Source organism: Crocodylus siamensis, chromosome 15 (assembly GCF_052110815.1).
Source record: "Crocodylus siamensis isolate JL-2025a chromosome 15, ASM5211081v1, whole genome shotgun sequence".
NCBI lineage: Eukaryota > Metazoa > Chordata > Crocodylia > Crocodylidae > Crocodylus > Crocodylus siamensis.
This window is the reverse complement of record NC_143409.1, coordinates 4,868,045-4,888,082: the sequence shown is the minus strand read 5'-3', so window position 1 is coordinate 4,888,082 and position 20,038 is coordinate 4,868,045. Positions and strand designations below refer to the sequence as shown.

Here is a 20,038-nt window from a genome sequence, read left to right as displayed (position 1 = left end):
CCTGAGCTACTTACTTGTGTTACCTCAAGTGTTGTCAAAGGAATCTGCATAGTACTGTCTCAACGCATGATTAAATTGAGCTGCAGTTCAGAAAAGGTAGCAACTTGCTTCAGTGATGCCTGTTGTCCATTAGGTAAGGCTGTTACATACGTTTCATACTTTATTTTCAAAATTTAGTAACTTTTGTATAATAATGAAATACAAACATTTCATAAGAAATTAGTATGGTTACAAAATGTTTCTGAACAGTTAAATTGAGATACCTGTTCACATACAAGACGACATTTCTGACATTTCACTATCACTTATTCCCTATAAAAAAACCTTTCCTAAAACAGGATTCCAAGTGACTTTCAAAATTTAAGTTTGAAAAAAAAAAAAGGGGGGGGGATTAAAAGAACCCCATCACTCTTGTATATAATTCAGAAAACCTAGTATCAGCAATGCTTTTTCAACAGTGACAAAAGTAAGGTTCAAGTATAGGGAAAAGGCAAAATGGTGTCTCCTTTTACCAGATACTCTGTTGTAAAACAACATATACACCTGCTCTTTTTTCCCCCCCACAGGGAAAATTTTGGCCATCTACACTTTTAATTAAGATTTCCGTAAACCTTGCAGTTTAAAAAGGAAAGTAGAAAAAAGACAGCAATACTTATAAAGAGATATTGCTAGTACTACAGTATGCCTGGTCTCTTTTTTTTTTTTTGATTATTTGTACCCAGATATTGTCAAAAGTTATTGGATCTCTTCTTCAACAGGTTCCAATTGTGTATCTTTGCCCATGGCTTCTCTCTCAGCAACTCCAGCTTCAGCAGCTAGAGTGTCTTTTAATTTTATCAGATTGTCAGGATTCTGAGTCCCAGTGCTGTTAAACTCTTCATCTGAGTGGCCTGCAGATTGGTCTATTAAAAAAAAAAACAAAAAACAGATCACAGATATAGATCGTTATTACCTATGACACCCCGGTAGTGTAACAGTACTTAATCAGCCATGCTTCTGTGGCTTGGGATCACCTCAGTAGCCAGCCTCAGGACAGTCATTATGGTCAAAACGATCATCTGCAGGATGATAAACGTATTTATGGAATAATGATTATATGGGGTGGGGAGAGGGAATAAAGATATTCCAATCTCAAGTTTCTTTTTATACAAGCTTGAATTTGTAGAAAGAAGTGCTGACTATGATTCCTGAGGCAAGAGAGTACTGCAAAGAGTAAAGTTGTACTATGAGGTTTGAATAGTCACTTCTGAAATAAACAAAAATGCCACCATTTAATGTGAAAAATTATGAAAAATACTTAATCACTATTTAAAAGTTTTTATGCAGCTGTGTGCAAAGTGCAGATATGCACTTTAGTTTTCTGTCTTTAAAGCTGATTTAATATGCAAATTAGGTGAAAAGGAGGCAGAGCATATCTTAAGGAGAATTCAACTCCTTCCTACATGACAGTGGAAAAAACATGGCTCCAGAATAGAAGAGATGGAATTGCTTTTAGGCAGACTAGTTCCAAAGGTGCTTTGAGCTTTAGTAGGAATTTAAGAGTAAAGCTAATCATTTGCCTCTCCACTGTATCAGGTTGGGGGAGGGGGTGGGTGGAGAAAACAACCCGTGTCATAACAGACAGTATTTAGAGGGTTATCTTTGGAACCACAAAGCTAGGATTTTCCTCCTCAGGTTGTCGCCCATGTGCCCAGAAACCTCTGGAAACATACCATGTCAGCATAGGATAAAATAGACAAAGAACAGCAGTGATTCTCAACCAGGCTGCCATACATATTAGTACTACTACGTCTGTGAACACTTACACACAATAAAGCCATTACAGGATAAGCATAGAGATTTCAAATAAGAATCCATAGTGTCAAAAACATTCTGAGTTCTTTGCAACAGAAGAACTGCTCAATATATTTCTTCCATATACCAAAGAATGAGCGACTGCCAAGAACAAGCATTTTAAAACTCGCCCCACCAGGAACTGAACTGGTTTGTATGGCATTTGGAAGCACATTTTTTTCATTTGGATGATATGCATTTTGAGATTTCTGAGCTATCAGTGCAATGTGTCAGCATTTAAGCATTCCCTACTTACCATCATGCTGTGAAAGGCTGGTAAACTGTATCTTTGCCTGTCTGCGTTCCAAGGCCAGTCGACGGTTTCTCTCCATTCGCTGTTGTTGCTCCTCCGTTAGAGTGCTACTTGAGCGAGAATCAAATTCTTCCTTTGCATTTTCAGAAAAAATGTCTAAATCTTCAGCAACCATACTGAGCCTGTTACTTTCCCCTCTGCCATCTGTTTTAACAAGTAAAATTTATCAGCACTTTTGAACCCCATAATTTGCTATTAGCACACCTAGAAAGGCAAAAAGTTTTAATATACATCTAAGATTGTAAAAAATGTGTTAGGAAATAGATTTGAAAATGGTATTGGTAACTGAAAGTTGTTCACTGCTTTAAACTGTAGCTAGCCAGCAGCTTTTCTAGATCTTTGTAGATGATAGTCAAAGCTAGTGTTGACCAGAGAATCAAAATGTATACAATGCAACATTAAAGGAGTTCTGAGTGTAACATACCTTTTTTTTTGGCTGCACTAAACCAATATCCATAAGCTACACTTGAAGGTTAGGAGAAGAAAAAACTAAAGAGAGAAATAAATTTCTTGTCGCACTGACTTGCCATACTGATTTTCCCTTTGGTGCATGTAAAAAAAACCCCAAAAAATGGCCGTCTGGGAACATTTCAACTCTAACTGAATCTGTGTCCTATTGAACAAACTAATAATTAGAAAGCCACAACTGCCATATTTTATAGATATTCAGGGCAGAAGCAGAGATGGTCAGGGACTTACTTGCCCAAAGGCACAAAGAGTTAAAATTCAGAAGCACCATGTTCCATTACAGACAAACTCTCCTGCCTCTAGCAGGGGGAAAATTGGATGCATTTCCAAAATGATGGGTCAAGTATGTTTGGATCTCCACAGCACTAAATGAGGGTTGCTCAACCCCCAGCCTACAGGCCAGGTCTGGCCCCTGGTGCCATATCTTTCAGCCCAGGGGGCTCCTTCTCGCAGATCTATGGGGACACCTGTGGGCCCTGGTCCTCTGCACTAGATTAGGTACACAGGGCCTAATGCTGGCCCAGCAGGGGCAGCACAAGGCCATTTGTCTGGCCCATAGAACCAAAACTGTAAGCATCACTCCTGTAAACAAAAAGTAAACTTACAAAAGACTTTTGAAACTAAGGTTACAAACTAAAATTACTCTTTTCCTTTTTAATACTAGTTTTACAAATTGAGGCATTTATCACAGAGGTCTACAGTGCCAAAGTTGGAGTCTCTCAAATACACCTAACATGGTTTTAAATAAGAGTGTATGGAGCCATCGCACAGGAAGTCTGATAACTAGACAGACCCTGTCGGCAGGAACCATTTGTTTTACTGTATGTGGTTGATTAAGGTTGCATTACGTTACTGATAAATGCAACCGATACTTAATCCAGCCACACCAATTAGTACACTGGCATACAGGTTTTGTGCTTGTGCCCTGCATGAAAGGATATTCTCTAACCACTAGACTAGAAGGTGGCAATCCCCTTTTTTTTTTCCTTTTTTGTTAGCAGCTGCAGGCCAGAATGGCCCAGAAAGCCCCCTAACTGCTGGAACCCTACCAAAACCCCCTGGCTTTGTGGGCTGTATCAAATGGCTCTGCAGGCCATAGGTTGCCAACATCTGTATTAAGCTATCCAGCTTGTTCCCTGAACTATTTTGCATGCCAAGTCATCTGAATAACTAAGGTACAAAGTAATTTACACACTGTCCTATTGTCTTTTCTTTTTGAAAAGGCTGGATGTGAATGCATGACTTGCAACAAAAAACACAAACACATAAACAAAAAACCCAAGATAGTCTCTACATCAATGTCTTTTTTTCCCCTCTATATTTCTGATTTAGATCACAAAACAGCCCACAGGCAGAATTTTTTTGGTTATGCTTCTAAATTAAATATACCATTTGGGGACATGATCAAACAAGTTGCTGCTTGGCTAATTTTAAGGACTCTTCCTAGTTGGGGTTAAAGATACGTAAGAGGCCACCTAACTCTCCAGCATTAAAGACAGTGCTTGACAATCTTGCATCCCTGATTAAGAAATTTCTGTAAGGCCAACAATGAAGTGTTCTGTGAGAGAGGGAACTTTAAGTACTGATCTGAATCAAGGGAATAAATTCCTCCATTAACTCAGGACCACTACAAACCTCACTATTTTCCTTTCCAAGTGCAAACCTTATTACTTGATCTTGCCTTCTCTAACATACATATTTATAAAACTCTGCCAAAACAAGGTGCTCCAAAGCATATGCTTCTTTCCCTGGAAGAAGACTCAGAGACCACCACCACAACTCATGTTAGTCCCATGGCTAATGCTACTGGAAAGCACTCAAATCTATAATCATAAGCATGGTGTAAAAAACTAATGCAGAACAGACTATTAACATTAATTTGTCAGTGTTTTCTAGCTTTTTTTTTCAAGTTTGTTTCCCTCCTTAATATATTTTAACTCTGTTCCATTTTCAGGTGGAGAACACACTACTCAATATCAACAACATACCCTTCCCAAAAAGGGGCAGGTGGAGCTTAGCTAAGGACATGCCTCAATGGTAGTATCTTCCCCTCAAGCTGATCCAGAGTGATGCAGTTGGGAGGCAGAAGATAGGAGGCCAGAATAAAACCAGCAAACTTAAGGAAAGGAGAGGAAGAAGGAAACGTTAGTTCACTACGAAGCAGAAAACGATCACAGCTTTCTAGTGATGTATTTTTGTTGCATGGCACTACAGCACTGCCTAGACTGGGGATTTGCCTTGTTTACAGTAAGAGATATGAGGGCACCAGTCACTGATCAGTGCAATTCAAACAAATCTGTGTGGAACTCAAAACAATCTAGATACTTCAGAAGTGATAAAAGTAGCTACAGGGTTTCTGCTAGAGACTCCTTCTAGCATAATCAAGTTGTAACCTCAATGAAAGAAGCAACCAAAGAAGCTTGTAACTTGCTGTGCCAGTTCTTCAGCAAACTACCAAAGAGAAATAGGGAAGACATCAAATGAGTCATCTTCTTCATCAGTAACAAGAACCCCACGGGAAATTATGGTCTGGATCCTCTCTTCTGGAGTATTAGGAAGTACTGTGAAAGTAATTCTAACCGAATCCTGTTTCCTTTTGCTAAACAGAAGTTATGTACAGAGTATATGCCAGACTAATATCTGACTCACTTGAAAACACTGATTGAAACAACTGACGGAATTAAGTGTGCACAAGGAGGGAGAAGGAGAAAGATATGGACTTTGAGATAATGGAACAAAAAGGTAATAATGTATATGCAAGATAAATAAAACACAGTGGTGACAAGAATCTGACTTCTCATTTTAACAATACAACTTAAACAAATCATTTGGGCATACTAAATACATTTTCAGTTCCCAATCAGATGAGTCAGTTTGCAAAAAATCAAAGGTTCTTGCCTCTACAGATGAGTTTCTTAAAAGCCTTTTACTATGACTGCCTTGCTTCAGTATTAACTTACATATATACCTGTTTTCCAGGAAAGAATGGATACTATTGTGCTAAGAAACAATTCCACTCCTGAAAACCACTCATACCAAATCTAGGGATTTATATAGCCTGATCAGAATGCAGTTTAGTGTTATCAGTACACTTCTGATCAAATGTTCTTTATTTGCATAAATCTTTAGTAACAGTGTTTTAAAAATAGAACTTGATGAGCCTAATTCTTACAAGGATGCATTTGTTATGTTCCCATTATCCTTAACTGTCAGAGAAAGAAAGGCGAGAGAAAGTGAAAGTTCTGAAGAGCTAACTATTGTGATGAACTGCACAAAAGCATACATGCCTTCATTACTTGTAAAATCTTCAGATAAAATGGGAAGATCAAGTCTAATTCGTTTTAAGCAGGTCTGAAAATGAGAAGAGATGCTGTGTATTACAAGATCATGTATTCACCAGAGCATCTTTGCGATACCTCACTGAAAGCAAGTTTCTTAAAGCTATTAATGCAAAACCTTAAAACGTAACTGGTAAGTTTCTGATTTTGACAATGAGGAAACAGCACACAGTAAACAGACACAGTAAACAGCACATGGATGTGTAAAAAGATTCCAACATAACTAATTTTTCTGGTCATATCTTAATTACTAGTCACAACAGATTGTCTGAAGCACTGTTTCACATAAAGCACAACATATATTGCCATCCTAAATAATTAACTCAACAGTGAGTGATAGCTCACTTAAACACTTGCATTAAATTATTTAGAAGTGCATTATATAACTAGAAGTCTACCCAACTTGGAGGCAGCAGCCGGCTCATTTTACAGGAGGCTAGCCACCATTTCTGAGGGCTTATCATGGCTGCTTCCCCCTTCTCCCCAATGCCTCCATTTGCTGAAGGGGCAGTGGCCCCACCCCACCCCACCTCTGATTGGTGGACAAAGCTCTGTCTTGCGGCCTCTTGATGCTGATTGGTGGAAAGGGGCAGGGCCAAACAACATGCAGCCCTCTCAGCCAATTAGCAGAGAGGGGCAGCAGCCATCTTGCCTGCTGACCTTCATGCCAGCAGTTGCCCCCGCCTCCTCCCCGAGTGTCTGCATGGCCGGGAGAACAGCTGGCTTCCACTAAGGAATCGGCACTTTATTTTTGGTATGTCTTCTTCCCCCTCGCAGATTTTGCAGAGATCGGCCAATTTTGTAAATTCCATCAAACTGTGATCTGGGTAGGTCCCTAATTATAACTTAAGTCTTCTCCTCCCAGACCTGTACCTGAGAACATATAGTATTATTAGAAAACTAGCCAGGCTGCCCATCTCAAATGACTGGGGGGGGGGGGTGTTAGGGGCCTGGGATGGAGTGCCACCACTGTTCTGTCCCATTGCTTAATACTTTCAGTCTGCCTCAAGTCCTTGGTGCGGCTTCAGAATCATTGCGGGACTCCCCCATGGTTGGACCATTCTGATTGGCTGTTTCCATCAGCCAATCAGAGTGTGAATAAAGCATTACAGACAGACTTAGGCATTTACAGTATTAGAATAGACCAGCACTTACTTGAACTTCCTTTTTATTTCCTAAAGATTCTACCTTGTCAATAAAATCATCAAATGGCAGTTTTGGATACAATCTATGAGCCCAGTGTTCCATGCGTCTCATAAGTGTGTCTAAGTCCTCTACCTGGACCAAAAAATCAAGACATTCTATTCAACAGCTGGGTAAGTCATCAAATTTTAGAGGGAGAAGTAATTTCAGAAACACAAGCAGCATTAGCAAGTTGCAAAGGTAAGTTTCTTGGCAAAACTGCACAGCAGCAACCTACCAGCTTCAACTGTAACTATGGTCAGAGTGTAGGGGTAGGCCATGCATAATAAGAATGGTGAACAACATTTGGAAACACATTTGCATGGATATGAGAGCACTTTTCAGAAGTCTGCAAACTAATGATAAGGGTTCTTTGTAAAAAAATTTCCAAAGAGAGAACAGAAAACTAAACCAGAATTGTGAAAAAATTGCTGCATGCACCATTAGCTCCATTACATACTATTAAGTAGGCAGCTATGTTTTCACCTGAAATAACTCCTTCCTATAAACATTTCAGGTCAGATTATCGGTTTTGCTGAAGATCATTTGCTCCACTAACGCAATGGGAATTTCAACTGGACTTCATCCACCAAGTACTACACGCTTTTTTTACCACTTCAAGCGTCAGCATATAACATGAAAGATGCACCGGGGTGAGACTGGAGCAAACCACTTTGGTCAATTCCCCAATTCCCTTGTAAATGTTCCAATTCAATTTAAAATGGCTCCCAAAAAACCCAAAGCTTATGTAATATTTTTGAGACCTTAAACAGTAGAGTCAAGGAACCTGACTGTTCCCATAGCAACCATAACTCTATTTGCACATGTAGTAAGTTATATTCTAGTCGCATGATAGCTTAATGTTAAGTCTTGTGTCATAGCTACTATGGAAACCATAAGTGAATTTCCTGCTGTACATGTAATCTCTAGTCTAAACTACAACATTATGAAGCTAATTCACCAAATTTTTCAAAGATAATTTCTGTACTTCTTGAGAACAAAGTAAACTGTTATGCCTGCCTTAACACCCTCACAAATTTCAAGAACAATCCCTCTGTGGTCAACAACTACATGTGAGAAATTTCAGGCACAATGGTTCTTTATCTGTTAGCTTGAGGGAGGTAATTTAATATCAAGATATATCCTTCAGATCATATCTGTCAACTGACTTCAGGTACAGTCAAAGTCCCATCAGACACATTTTAGTAACACTACCTAGCTGTGTTTTAGCCTTCAAATGTTACCTAATACATTTTGTTCTGTGGCTTTGCTCTACTCCTTCCAAGTAAATAGGATGAATAAAACATCAGTCCAAACTACGTCCCTATGAAACAGAATGAGAATTTTTAGTACATCTTACCTCATGCCCTTTACCTTTGAATTTTACACTGTCAAATAAATGGCGTAAGGCTGGAAGTCCTCTTTCTGAAATTAACCTGTGAATAGAAAGCACTGCAAATTATTTGCAAATCATATGGTTTTTAAGAATAGTTCTTCCAGAAGATGCAACGTAAACTACAAATAATATTGCTGTTTGAAACATGCGTGTGCTTTTCCCCCCTCCCAATCACTGTAGAACATAAAACATTTGTAGGAATTATGAAAAGTAATATAATTACGCAATACACGATGGGATGTTTTATCATATCAAGTGTAAGTGTGACAATTCTGGGAACCCATGATTTGAGAGAGATAGAGGACAGGCAGGCAATTAAGAGACAGGCAAGATTATCTTTTTTTTTTTTTTCCAGGAAGGAGTGAAAGAAGATATTCACAGGCTAATGCAGGATAGATGGGTAAACTAGTGACAGATTAGCATCCCAAATGTTAGCTTTCAGAGGTCTACAATAAAACTCACCAAGAATTAATAAAGAAAATATCACTGTTTTGGGGGAAATGAGTTAAGTATATATGAAGTTTTGGGCTAAATCTAATTACATTTTAGAATGCAAAAGAAAATGATGCAATGAGAAATCTAGACCTAAAACAGAGTAAGAGAGGGGTTCTTTGTTAAATGTTAGCTGATTGACTGGAGTGAACCAGTACAGGACAGCTACTCGGGATTTGTTGCAGTATTTTAGAATGCTCACTTAAAGTAATGTAGCCTTTGGATTTAATAAAAGCTTAATTACTGATGTGGTCAAATTCCAACATCCTCCAACCAAGACCACGGCAACACTGTTAGGCACTATACTTTAGGGTAGCCAACCTGTGTGCCGGGAGAACAGAGTAGGAGCACAAAGAGCAGCAGATGAGGCAAAGGAATGGGGATCAGTGGCACTCTGGAAAGGTGCAGGGCTAATTTGCAGCTTTCCTTTCCTAAAAGGTTGCTCCCCTCCCTCCTGATATACATCATACAAACATCTCTGCTCTACTTCACAAGCTACATGAAACAGAAAAGGAAAGCGCAGTTCAAATCCACACATAAGAAAGGGCTCTTATTATTAAATGCTTACAAGGAAGGAAAACAAGTGAAATCCTGGAATAATTGATTTGGAAGAGGTAAAACACATATCTTAACACGATATGTCCTTGTGTGTTTTAGGAGTTGCTTTGACTTCAGTGGGAAATGATCCCTTTCAAGAGCACACCTTAGCTATACTAAAATAAGAATAGTTTATATAATCCTTTAAAAAAACCAAAGTAACATTTTACTGTCCTTTAAGAGATTGGGAATAAAGTGAGGAAGAGATCTGTAGCTTCAAATTCAATTTGAAGCATTTCCAAACTAAACAAACAAACTAAATTAATACAATGAATATGATAGTAATATTACACAAATGAATGCAAGAAGACAAGCCTACACAGAGCTAAGTATTTACCTTCAAAATCCAAACCTTACAACTTGGAATACAAGTCCCAGATGGATAATGGTGAAGTAAATACCTTGGACAACTCTCTCCCAGGCAGCCACACCCCAATTCATTTCTGTTAGAACACCAAAGCATCACAAAAAGATGAATATTCTGCAACCAGTACCTTTGTGCATCTAGTTTAGGCTTTGGCCTTTTAACCGTCTTCTGGGCAGTCACAGAAGTATCCTTTATTTCTGATGGAGCATTTCCATCTGCCTCTGAAAAATAAAACACATTATACAATCCATAATCTATCTGATACCAACTAGCATTACAAAAATATAAAACATGAAACTTGTGTATCTTGACATATGACCTCCCAATATCTCCTTGATTCTACCCATTGCCAGTTTTCCAATCTAGCTCTACTAATGAATTGTATATGTATTACTGTGAATAACTGATGCCTGTGCTTTGTCTTTCTACCTCCAAAAATCTACTTTTATAACAGCATAAAATAAGAAAGGAATATTCCTGGTACTTTAAGAATGACTTCCTTCTTTAAAAAAAAATCCATTAGTTTCTCAATTGGTATCTTGAACTCAATTTAAAAAAAAGATATTTTGAGTGTACATTAGCAGCAAAATTGAAAGCTATCAATTACAATTATGGTACCAGGAATTCTGTAGAAGCCTTAGGAAGAGGGGAGGAAGTAGCTGTATTACCAAAAAAGCTAAAAGCAATTAAGACTAACCTGTACAATTTGGAGCATGAATACAATTTTGTGGGTAAAAACAGACATTGCATTTAAGGCTGTTCGGATTTCAGCCAGGTTCTGACATGGATCAAAGAAGAGCAGCAGAGCCCTTGTGCTTGCAACTTGCCCCTGAAATTAGCTGCAACTAATTCAAATATGCTGCAATTGTCCAGGGAGGAGTGTTAGCACATTTTATATCTTGCATACTTCCCAGTATTTGAAGTAAGACAATAGGTTTCTACATGTGTAGGTTCCCAAGACAAAAGACTTTCTCCTGGGAGAAATGTAACTTCTGTTTTCACCCTGTGGGACTGGAGTCTAAGTTAAGCGCTCTTTGATTTAAGTCATATGAGGTTGCTGTCAATTTAGAGAGAAATCTTCCTCAAGTGTGCAATACTGAGATGAGCATGATTCAAAAAAGTAAGTGGCAAAACAGGAAGTGTTTATCAGCACTTGAAAAATGACCATGACATTTAAATTCAGAGTTTTGCTAGTATAACCAACACAACAGTATTCTGACAGTATTCCTGCTCTAAAGTAAGCATAGGGCTTCTCATATGATCACAAGAAGCCAAATTTAAGTTATTTTTCATTATTTTTTGTCCTCATTTTCTTTAAAGTCTCCTAAAAGAGATAATAAAATACAAACTAACAGACTTATCTCATCTAGTGAAAAAATAAGCACTGTATTAATAAACTAAAACATTCCTTAGGAATTTGCTTAATAGGTGTTAGTGTGAACATACAACATGCTTACAGTAGCATAACATATACTGGTTTGTACACCAAGAGGAGTTACATCGGCAAATCCCAGTTTTCCAGAATGATGCCTACTCTGGGCAGCTTTAGAGCAATGCAGGCATTGAGAAAGCCTACTTAAGATTAAATTAACTAGTGCTATGAAAGCAAGCCCAACACACCTGTGTAAGTTACATCACTGTACATCAGTCACTCAGGACTTTCCAAGGGAAATTTTATCCCAGCGCAGAAAGTGACTTACACCAGTGTATGGCTGTACACCTTGTGTTCACTCTAAATTTGCACAGATTTGTAAATATCCCATTTTCACACACTTATAAAAGCCAAAAGAGAAATTAAATATGAAAGTCTGGTAAAGATGTTAGGACTATCAAAGAACATTGACAGCATCTGCTAGATTTGCAGTTAGTTATTAAGGAGATTTATAGGAGCCAAAATAATAAAGGCACAAGAACACAGCCATATATATGGAAATAACATATCAGAAATTATATAATAGGATTTACTATTACACTCACATGAGGGAGGCCTGAAATTGGATATGTTACAATATGAAGAGGTCATTAAGGATTGTAAAAAAAAAAAAAAAAGCAGCAGTCTATTTCTAAACGTAATATTCATGTGGGCATGAGGGTAAGTAAAGGAAGAAGTGTCAAGTAACAGTAAGTTATTTGGCTTGAATATAAAGAACAGCAGCCATCATCACAGCATGGGGGGCAAAGTTGATGCACAAATTCTTTAACTACATGCTTTGGTCTTTTGAATATCAAAAGATGTGGCATTTTCTGCGGTGCCCCTCTAGTACCTCAGAGACCACCACCCAGACAGAGCCCATGGTTCCAAGCTCCACGCCTCTGGCTCTCAGCTGCGGGGGCTGCCTGTTGCTTTTTCAGGCTCTGGGGCCTGTGAGCATGGCCACCTCCCCTTGTGAGGTCTGCTTCCTACTGGAGTCTCTGGTGTGCAAGCTGAAGGAGACGGAGCTCCAGGCTGCAGTCCAGAGACTGTGTGCCATCAGGGACTGTGAGCAGGAGATCGACTCCTATTGCCAGGCCCTTCTCCCTCAGGAGACAGAGGGTAGACCACGGTCTCCCTCCAGGACAAGGGAGGTCTCAGGGACTTCCCATTCTGTCCAGCCACGAGATTGGACCAAGGTGGTCAAGGACCCCAAGGCCTGCTGCACCAAGGCGCCCACCCCGCTGGAGCTCAGCAACAGGTATGAACCTCTTGCAGCCCCAGCAGAGCCTGCTGAGTTGCCAGCTCCTGCAGGCAACACAGGCTCTACTGTAGCTACCTCCCCCACTCTCCCCAAGACAAAACGCAAAGCGTTTGTCATGGGAGACTCCATCCTGAGGGGGACTGAAGGGGTAATCTGCTGCCCCAATCCCTTAACCCGGGAAGTTTGCTGCTTCCCAGAAGCCCACATCCAAGACACTGTGGAGAAGATCCCTAAACTCCTCCACCCCACTGACCACTATCCCATGCTCCTTATCCATGTGGGTACCAATGATATGGCTTGGAGCGCTCCCAGCTGGGTCATGAGGCACTTCAGGGATTTGGGAGCGGGGCTTAAGGGTCTGGGGGCGCAGATGGTGTTTTCTTTGATCCTCCCTGTCTTGGGCTACAGGCTGAGGAGAGAGAGGAGGATTCAGGTAGTTAACCAAAGACTGCAGCACTGGTGTCATCAGGGAGGCTTTGGCTTCCATGACCACAGTCCGCTCTTTGGCAAGAGAGGCAGCAACCTGCTGGGAAGGGATGGCCTCCACCTCTCTCCGCTGGGGAGGAGGTTCTTCTCGGCCAGACTGCCTGACCTGCTCCACCGGGCTTTAAACTAAGCCCACCGGAGGATGCGGGGACTACTGCCACTGCTGGCCCGCTGAGCAACCCTTGCAAGGCCAGCAGGCCAAGGCATTTAAGGGATCCCACCCCTGCCCCAGCCCTGAAACAATCTGTAGGCAAGGCAAGGGCCCCCAAGGGGACATTTGCATGCCAATACACAAATGCCAGGAGCTTGGGGAATAAACAGGAGGAACTTGTCCTTCTGCTAAACGCAAATAACTATGATGTCGTAGAGATAACGAAGACCTGGTGGGACTCCACCCATCACTGAGCCACAGGTATAGATGGCTACACCCTGTACAGGAGGGATCGAGCAGACCAAAAAGGCGGAGGTGTAGCTCTCTATGTCAAGGAAAGCTACGTGTCCCAGCAAGCCGACACTGGCACCTAGGATGGACAACTTGAGTCCCTCTGGGTTAAAATCCATGGGGGAACATGGCACAGGATACTATGGGGGGAGTCTACTACAGACCCCCTACACAGGGCAAGACCTTAACTAAGAGTTTGCTAGGGAATTGGCTGAGGCCGTGTGCTCCCAGTGCATGACTGTCATGGGAGACTTTAACTACCCAGACATCTTGTGGGAGCAGCACTCAGTCAAATCCCAGCAGTCACAAAGCTTTCTCTTGTGTGTGGATGACTTCTATATCTGATGCAGGAAGTCTATGCGCTGACAAGAGGTAAAGCGCTGCTCAATCTCACACTGGCAACTGGGAACGACCTAATCAGCGACCTAATGATCGAAGGGAAGCTGGGTGACAGTGACCACAAGCTGATTACCTTTACCATCTGCTGTAAAGCTAGCAAGTCAGTCAATAATACAGAAGTCCATGACTTCAGGAAAGCTGACTTTGACAAGCTAAGGAGGCTTGTCAGTCAGCCCCTAAAGGGCCAAAACCCAATGGAGGGGAGTTCAGGACAAGTGGTTGCTCCTCAAAGGAGCAATCCTGGATGCTCAAGCAAAGTCCATCCCATCTCGGAGGCAAGGCAGCAAAAGGGCACAGCAGCCCCCTTGCCTCTCCAGGGAACTGGTGGACCTCCTGCATCTTAAAAGGAAACCTACAAAGGATAGAGGACTGGAACCACCATCAAAGAGAAATACTCTGCTCTGGCCTGGACCTGCAGAGAGCAAACCAGGAAAGCCAAGGCTACGATGGAACTCCAGCTAGCTACAAATATCTAGGATAAAATAAGTCCTTTTACAGATACACAGGGAGCCGGAGGAAAAGCAAGGGCAATACTGGACCCCTGCTAACCCAGACAGGACAACTGACAACCAATGCCCATGAAAAAGCAAACTTGCTAAATGGGTACTTTGCTTCAGTTTTTCACCAGTCCCATGGTATGCTCCTGCCTACTATGGGTCAGGGAGGCCCGAACCAGGGAGATTCATTACCTTCCATCGAGCTGACCTTGTGAAGGAACACCTTGACAGGCTGGATACCTTCAAGTCAGCCAGCCCCCATGGCTGACACCCAAGGGTACTCATGGAGCTGGCAAGCATCATAGCTCAGCCCCTGGCATGGATCTTTGAAAACTCCTGGTGCTCTGGTGAAGTGCCCAAAGATTGGAAGAAGGCCAATGTCGTGCCAATCTTCAAGGGAGGAAAGTAGATCCGGCAAATTACAGGCCCATCAGCCTGACCTCTATCCTGGGCAAGGTCTTGGAAAAGATTATCTAAGAGGCCATTCTTAACAGACTAGCTGTCAGCAAGATCCTTAGGGATACCCAGCAAGGGTTTGTTGTGGGTAGGTCTTGCTTGACCAATCTCATTTCCTTTTACAACCAGGTGACCTACCACCTGGACATGGGGGAAGAGATTGATGGCATATATCTTGACTTTAAAAAGGCCTTCGATCTGGTATCCCATGAGCACCTCTTGGTAAAACTGGCTAACTGCGGCCTCGGGTCCACCACAATTCACTGGCTGGGGAATTGGCTCCGTGGTAGGACCCAGAGGGTGGTGGTTGACGGAAGCCAATCGTCTTGGTGCATGGTCATGAGTGGGGTCCCTCAAGGCTCTGTGCTAGGGCCTACACTGTTTAACATCTACATCAATGATGTGGACATTGGTGTCGGAAGCGGACTGGCCAAGTTTGCCGACGACACCAAACTCTGGGGTAAAGCATCCACACTGGAGGACAGGAGGGTGATCCAGGCAGATCCTGACAGGCTCATGAAATGGACAGATGAGAACCTGATGGGGTTCAACACCGAAAAATGCAAGGTTCTCCACCTTGGGAGGAAAAATCTGCAGCATACTTATAGGCTCGGCAGTGCTACGCTGGTTAGCTCTACAGATGAAAGGGACTTGGGGGTCATGACTGACCACAAGATGAAAATGAGCCTTCAATGTGATGCTGTAGCTAGAAAAGTGAGCAAAACGCTGGCTTGCATCCATAGATGCTTCTCAAGCAAATCCCAGGACGTCGTTCTCCCCTTGTACTTGGTCTTGGTGAGGCTGCAGCTGGAGTACTGCGTCCAGTTTTGGGCTCCACAATTCAAAAAGGATGTGTAAGAGCTTGAGAGGGTGCAGAGGAGAGCTGTGCGCATGGTCAGAGGTGAGGAAAACAGACTTTATGATGAGAAGCTGAGAGCCATGGGGCTCTTCAGCCTAGAAAAGTGTGGCTCAGGGGTGATCTAGTGGCTACCTATAAGTTTATCAGGGGTGCTCATCAAGATCTGGGGGCACATCTGTTCACCAGAGCACCCCAACAGATGAATAGATCAAACAGTTGCAAATGCCACCACAACCGATTCAGGCTGGACATAAGGAAGAACTTCTTTACTGTCTGAGCCCCCAAGGTTTGGAATAGACTGCCACCAGAGGCGTTTAAGCACCCACTTTGAACACCTTCAAAACACATTTGGATGTCTATCAAGCTGGGATCTTATGATCCTTGCTGACTTCCTGCCCATGGGGCAGAGGGCTGGACTCAGTGATCCTCCAGGGTCCCTTCCAGCCCAAATGTCTATGAAAATCAAGTTGGAAGCTCCTTATCACATACAAAGGTTTCTGCATTTACCTAAACCACTGTATTTTCTAGTCAGTAACATTCTACTCTTAGTTCAAAAAAGGGAAAATTTGAAAACCAAAGAATGTGTACATAAGAGAGTTAAGAAATAATCAACAGAAAAAAGCATCTTAAAAACAGCCAACCATGTTGTGAGGAAGGTTTCTGTAACTCTAGTAAATACACACCTTCATTTGCTAGGGCCCCTTCATCATAATGTCTCCCTGGAGAGGCAGGTGGTGGAAGAGGTGGAAATGTTTCATCTTCTGTATGCTCATAATCAGGAAGATCAAGCCTGTTGTCTTCTACTGGATCTACCATCTTCGCAGCTATTTCCCCTGTAAGAGAATATCAAGCTTACAAATCACTGAAGAAGAAAGGGTACTAAGAAGAAGAGACTGTCATACAGGAAATGGCCTATTACAAGCTACTCATATTTTGCCATGAAAATATCTGCTTTCATGGAGAATATTGCCAGTGGGTGTGTGGGTTACAAGATGTCACCAGGTAGTCTAAAACTGAGATACAAAAGGCTGATACAAAAGGCTAGTCAACATTTTTTACAGCTCAGTTTTTTTATGAGGGACTGGGGGGGTGGGGAGTAGAGGAGGCAGGGAACAGACAGACTGAAGAACTAATTTCCAAGCAAATGCTTTTGCAGACAAGCTACTTTCCATGGAGGACTGTTTCATAGTTTCTAGGGTCGGAAGGGACCTGAGTAGATCATCTAGTCCGACCCCCCGCCATGGCAGGAAATAATACTGGGATCAAATGACCCCAGCAAGATGTTCATCCAACCTCCTCTTAAAACCCCCCAGGGTAGGAGCCAGCACCACTACTCTTGGAAGTTGGTTCCAGATCCTAGTCGCCCTGACCATGAAGTAGCGCTTCCTGATATCTAGCCTAAACCTGCCCTCTGCCAGCTTGTGACCGTTATTCCTGGTCACTCCTGGCGGTGCTCGGGGGAACAGGGACTCCCCCAATGCCTGCTGGTCCCCCCTGACTAATTTATAACAGGCCACTAGATCCTCCCTCAGTCTTCTCTTTTGAAGGCTGAACAGGTTCAGGTCCTGTAGCCTCTCCTCATAGGGCCTGCCCTGCTGTCCCCTGATCATGTGAGTGGCCCTCCTCTGGACCCTCTCGATGCTGTCCACATCCCTCCTGAAGTGCGGCGCCCAGAACTGGACGCAGTACTCCAGCTGCAGCCTGACCAGTGCCGCATAGAGGGGGAGGATAACCTCCCTGGACCTGCTCGAGATGCATCTGTGGATGCAGGACAAGGTACAGTTGGCCTTCCTGACTGCCTCCCCACACTGCCGGCCCATGTTCATCTTGGAGTCAATGATGACTCCAAGATCCTTTTCCGCCTCTGTGCTGACAAGAGGGGAGTTCCCCAGCCTGTAGGTATGGTGCCGGTTGTTCCTCCTGAGGTGTATCACCTTGCACTTGTCTGTGTTGAATCCCATTCTATTCACATCCGCCCACCCTTGTAGCCTGTCTAGGTCTGATTGAAGCCTGATGCTTTCTTCTAGCGTGCCAACATGCTCCCACATCTTAGTGTCATCAGCAAATTTGAACAAGGTGCTTTTTACCCCCTCGTCCAAATCACTGATGAAGATATTGAACAGTGCAGGCCCAAGGACCGAGCCCTGCAGAACCCCACTGCCCACGTCCTTCCAGGTTGAGAAGGACCCATCCACTACCACCCTCTGGGTGCAGCCCTCCAGCCAGTTGGCGACCCAATTGACTGTGTGGGCATCGACACCATAGTCCCCCAGTTTCTTAATTGAGAACAGGGTGAGAGACAGTGTCGCATGCCTTCCAGAAGTCCAGGAAGACTATGTCCACTGCTACCCCTGCATCTAATGATCTTTGTAATCTGATCATATAAGGCCACCAGGTTGGTCTGACAGGACCTAACCCGTGTTGGTTGCCCCTAAGCATGCAGTCCCCTGCTGGCCCCTCATGGACGTGTGCCAGCACAATTTTCTCAGCTTGCCTAGGACCGAGGTAAGACTAACTGGCCTATAGTTTCCTGGGTCCTCCTTCCTCCCCTTTTTGAAGATGGGAACCACGTTGGCCCTCTTCCAGTCCTCTGGGACCACATCAGAGCACCACGAGTGCTCATAAAGCCGTGCCGGGGTCCTGCAATGACCTCGGACAATTCCTTTAGGACTCTAGGATGGAGATCGTCCGGGCCGGCTGACTTGAACACGTCCAGCCCCTCCAGAAGCCCCCTAACTAGTTCCACGCTAACGAGGCGTGCCTCCCCCTCTGTTACAATACCAAAAACTGAAAACACTTAAGTTTTGACAAAAGAAAAAAAAAAATCACCATTTCCTTTGGAGAAAATATATATTTCCCCCACTAATATCTCTAACATGACTCCTTGTGTTTCAACAATGATGGAGCCAATTAACCTGCAACTGCTGTTTAAACAAACAAATAAAAAAACCCAACAACCCAGCCCCCCTGCACTTGGGCAGGAAAGACCGCTGAGGTCAGATGATCACAGCAAAGCGGGCATCAAGATGTTTTTTGAAGATCGGCAGGATGGGTGACTGTACCACCTCTGGGGGAAACCCTCAAAAATATATATTTTTTTTACTTTTCTCAGGTGGTCTAATGAGTTTTCAAGCTTGACAAAAATGCAGCTTCCAAAACTGCCGAAAAAGATATTTTTTGCCACGTCCCAGTTGGTATAATGAGAGGTATCATTTTGGAACCCAGAGTTCAAGGTTGTTGCATTTCTTTCTGTCTTGGACCACCACGGCTACCACAGACACGCTGGGCAGCCTCTGGGTTTCTCCTGGGCAGGAGCTAGCACACTTCGCATCTTTCAAAGGCTCCCGGCCCGGCTAAGCACCGCTGCGGTGAAGCCCGGCACCCCCCACAGCCCCAAAACGAGCGAGGCGCGGGGATGGACGAGGCCCAAACGGCCTCCAGTCACGCAGGGGCGAGCACCGCCCAGCAAAGGCAGCCGCAGAGTCGCTATCCCCTCCCCCCCCCCACCCCCTAGGGCGACCCAAAGGGTGCTGAGGCTGAGCCCGGCCCCCACCTCCACCGGCCCGACGCAGCAGGAACCGCCGATACCTCCAACCGCCGCAACCGCTCCCGCCAAGTCCAGTCAGGAGGCCGTGCCGATGAACGCTCGCGAGAACACCCGCTCTCGCGAGATCTCGCGGCAGGAGCGGCCGCGTGGCCTCACGCGGGCGCATGCGCGCTGGTGCTGAGGCCTGTCAGCTCGAAGATAACGGTAGATGGTCCCGTCGCTTTCTGGGCTTGGGGCTGAGAGGAGCTAATGATGGCTCCTGGTGTGGGGAGCATACAGACAGTGCCCCCTCGCTGCCTCCTGCACTTCCTGTTTAGGTCCTGGTTGTGGCCAGGGTTTAGCAGCTGCAGAAGCGGGTGGTTGCTGCGCATTTGCGCTTGGGTCGGTTGCTTTGGGCAGGGATCGTGGACTCCACATCCAGTGAAAACTGGATAGAAACCAGCTATAAAGTTTGCAAGCACTAACTTTGAAGCTGGTTGGCTCTTTGTATAGCTGGACGGAGATTGTTATGGCTTGACAATTGTCTCGTGGGTGTGGTCAGCGTAAATTTATGTTGAGATTAATTAGTTAATTGCCTGATATACATAATACAGCAGGGGCCTATGTGCCCTCTTGAGATCCCTTCCAGCCGTCATGTCCTATTGGTCTACAGTGGGTGGTGGTTTTCAGGGTGCCTTGAGATCTTCTCCCG

The 20,038-nt window shown here is 43.6% G+C and overlaps 1 protein-coding gene and 1 non-coding gene across 3 annotated transcripts; both read right to left on the bottom strand.

Annotated features, from left to right (window-relative positions):
* Positions 1 to 134: 134 nt before the first annotated feature.
* On the bottom strand, positions 135 to 19,508 carry TIPIN (TIMELESS interacting protein). Of its 2 annotated transcripts, none has more exons than XM_090029949.1 (8): positions 19,389 to 19,508; positions 16,484 to 16,633; positions 10,114 to 10,207; positions 8,495 to 8,570; positions 7,108 to 7,230; positions 5,902 to 5,965; positions 2,090 to 2,290; positions 135 to 902 (listed from the first exon to the last, which is right to left on the bottom strand). In XM_090029949.1, exons 2-8 carry the CDS (start codon positions 16,614 to 16,616, stop codon positions 736 to 738), a joined length of 858 nt encoding a protein of 285 aa, XP_089886075.1. In that variant the 5' UTR covers positions 16,617 to 16,633; positions 19,389 to 19,508; the 3' UTR covers positions 135 to 735. The 2 variants fall into 2 exon arrangements, with proteins under 2 accessions (XP_089886075.1, XP_089886073.1); XM_090029947.1 differs by having other exon boundaries at positions 19,354 to 19,437.
* On the bottom strand, positions 3,364 to 3,499 carry LOC149852040 (small Cajal body-specific RNA 14). The gene has a single exon (XR_016439490.1).
* Positions 19,509 to 20,038: the final 530 nt, after the last annotated feature.

Bases quoted from the DNA above. Each gene is read 5' to 3' on its own strand.
- TIPIN (XM_090029949.1), bottom strand. From the start codon at position 16,616: ATGGTAGATCCAGTAGAAGACAACAGGCTTGATCTTCCTGATTATGAG. The intron at 8,571-10,113 runs GTACTGGTTGCA...TTCTATTCACAG, and splicing joins CCTAAACTAGATGCACAAAG to GTTAATTTCAGAAAGAGGAC. The intron at 5,966-7,107 runs GTAAGTGCTGGT...TCTCATTTTCAG, and splicing joins GAAATAAAAAGGAAGTTCAA to ACCTGCTTAAAACGAATTAG.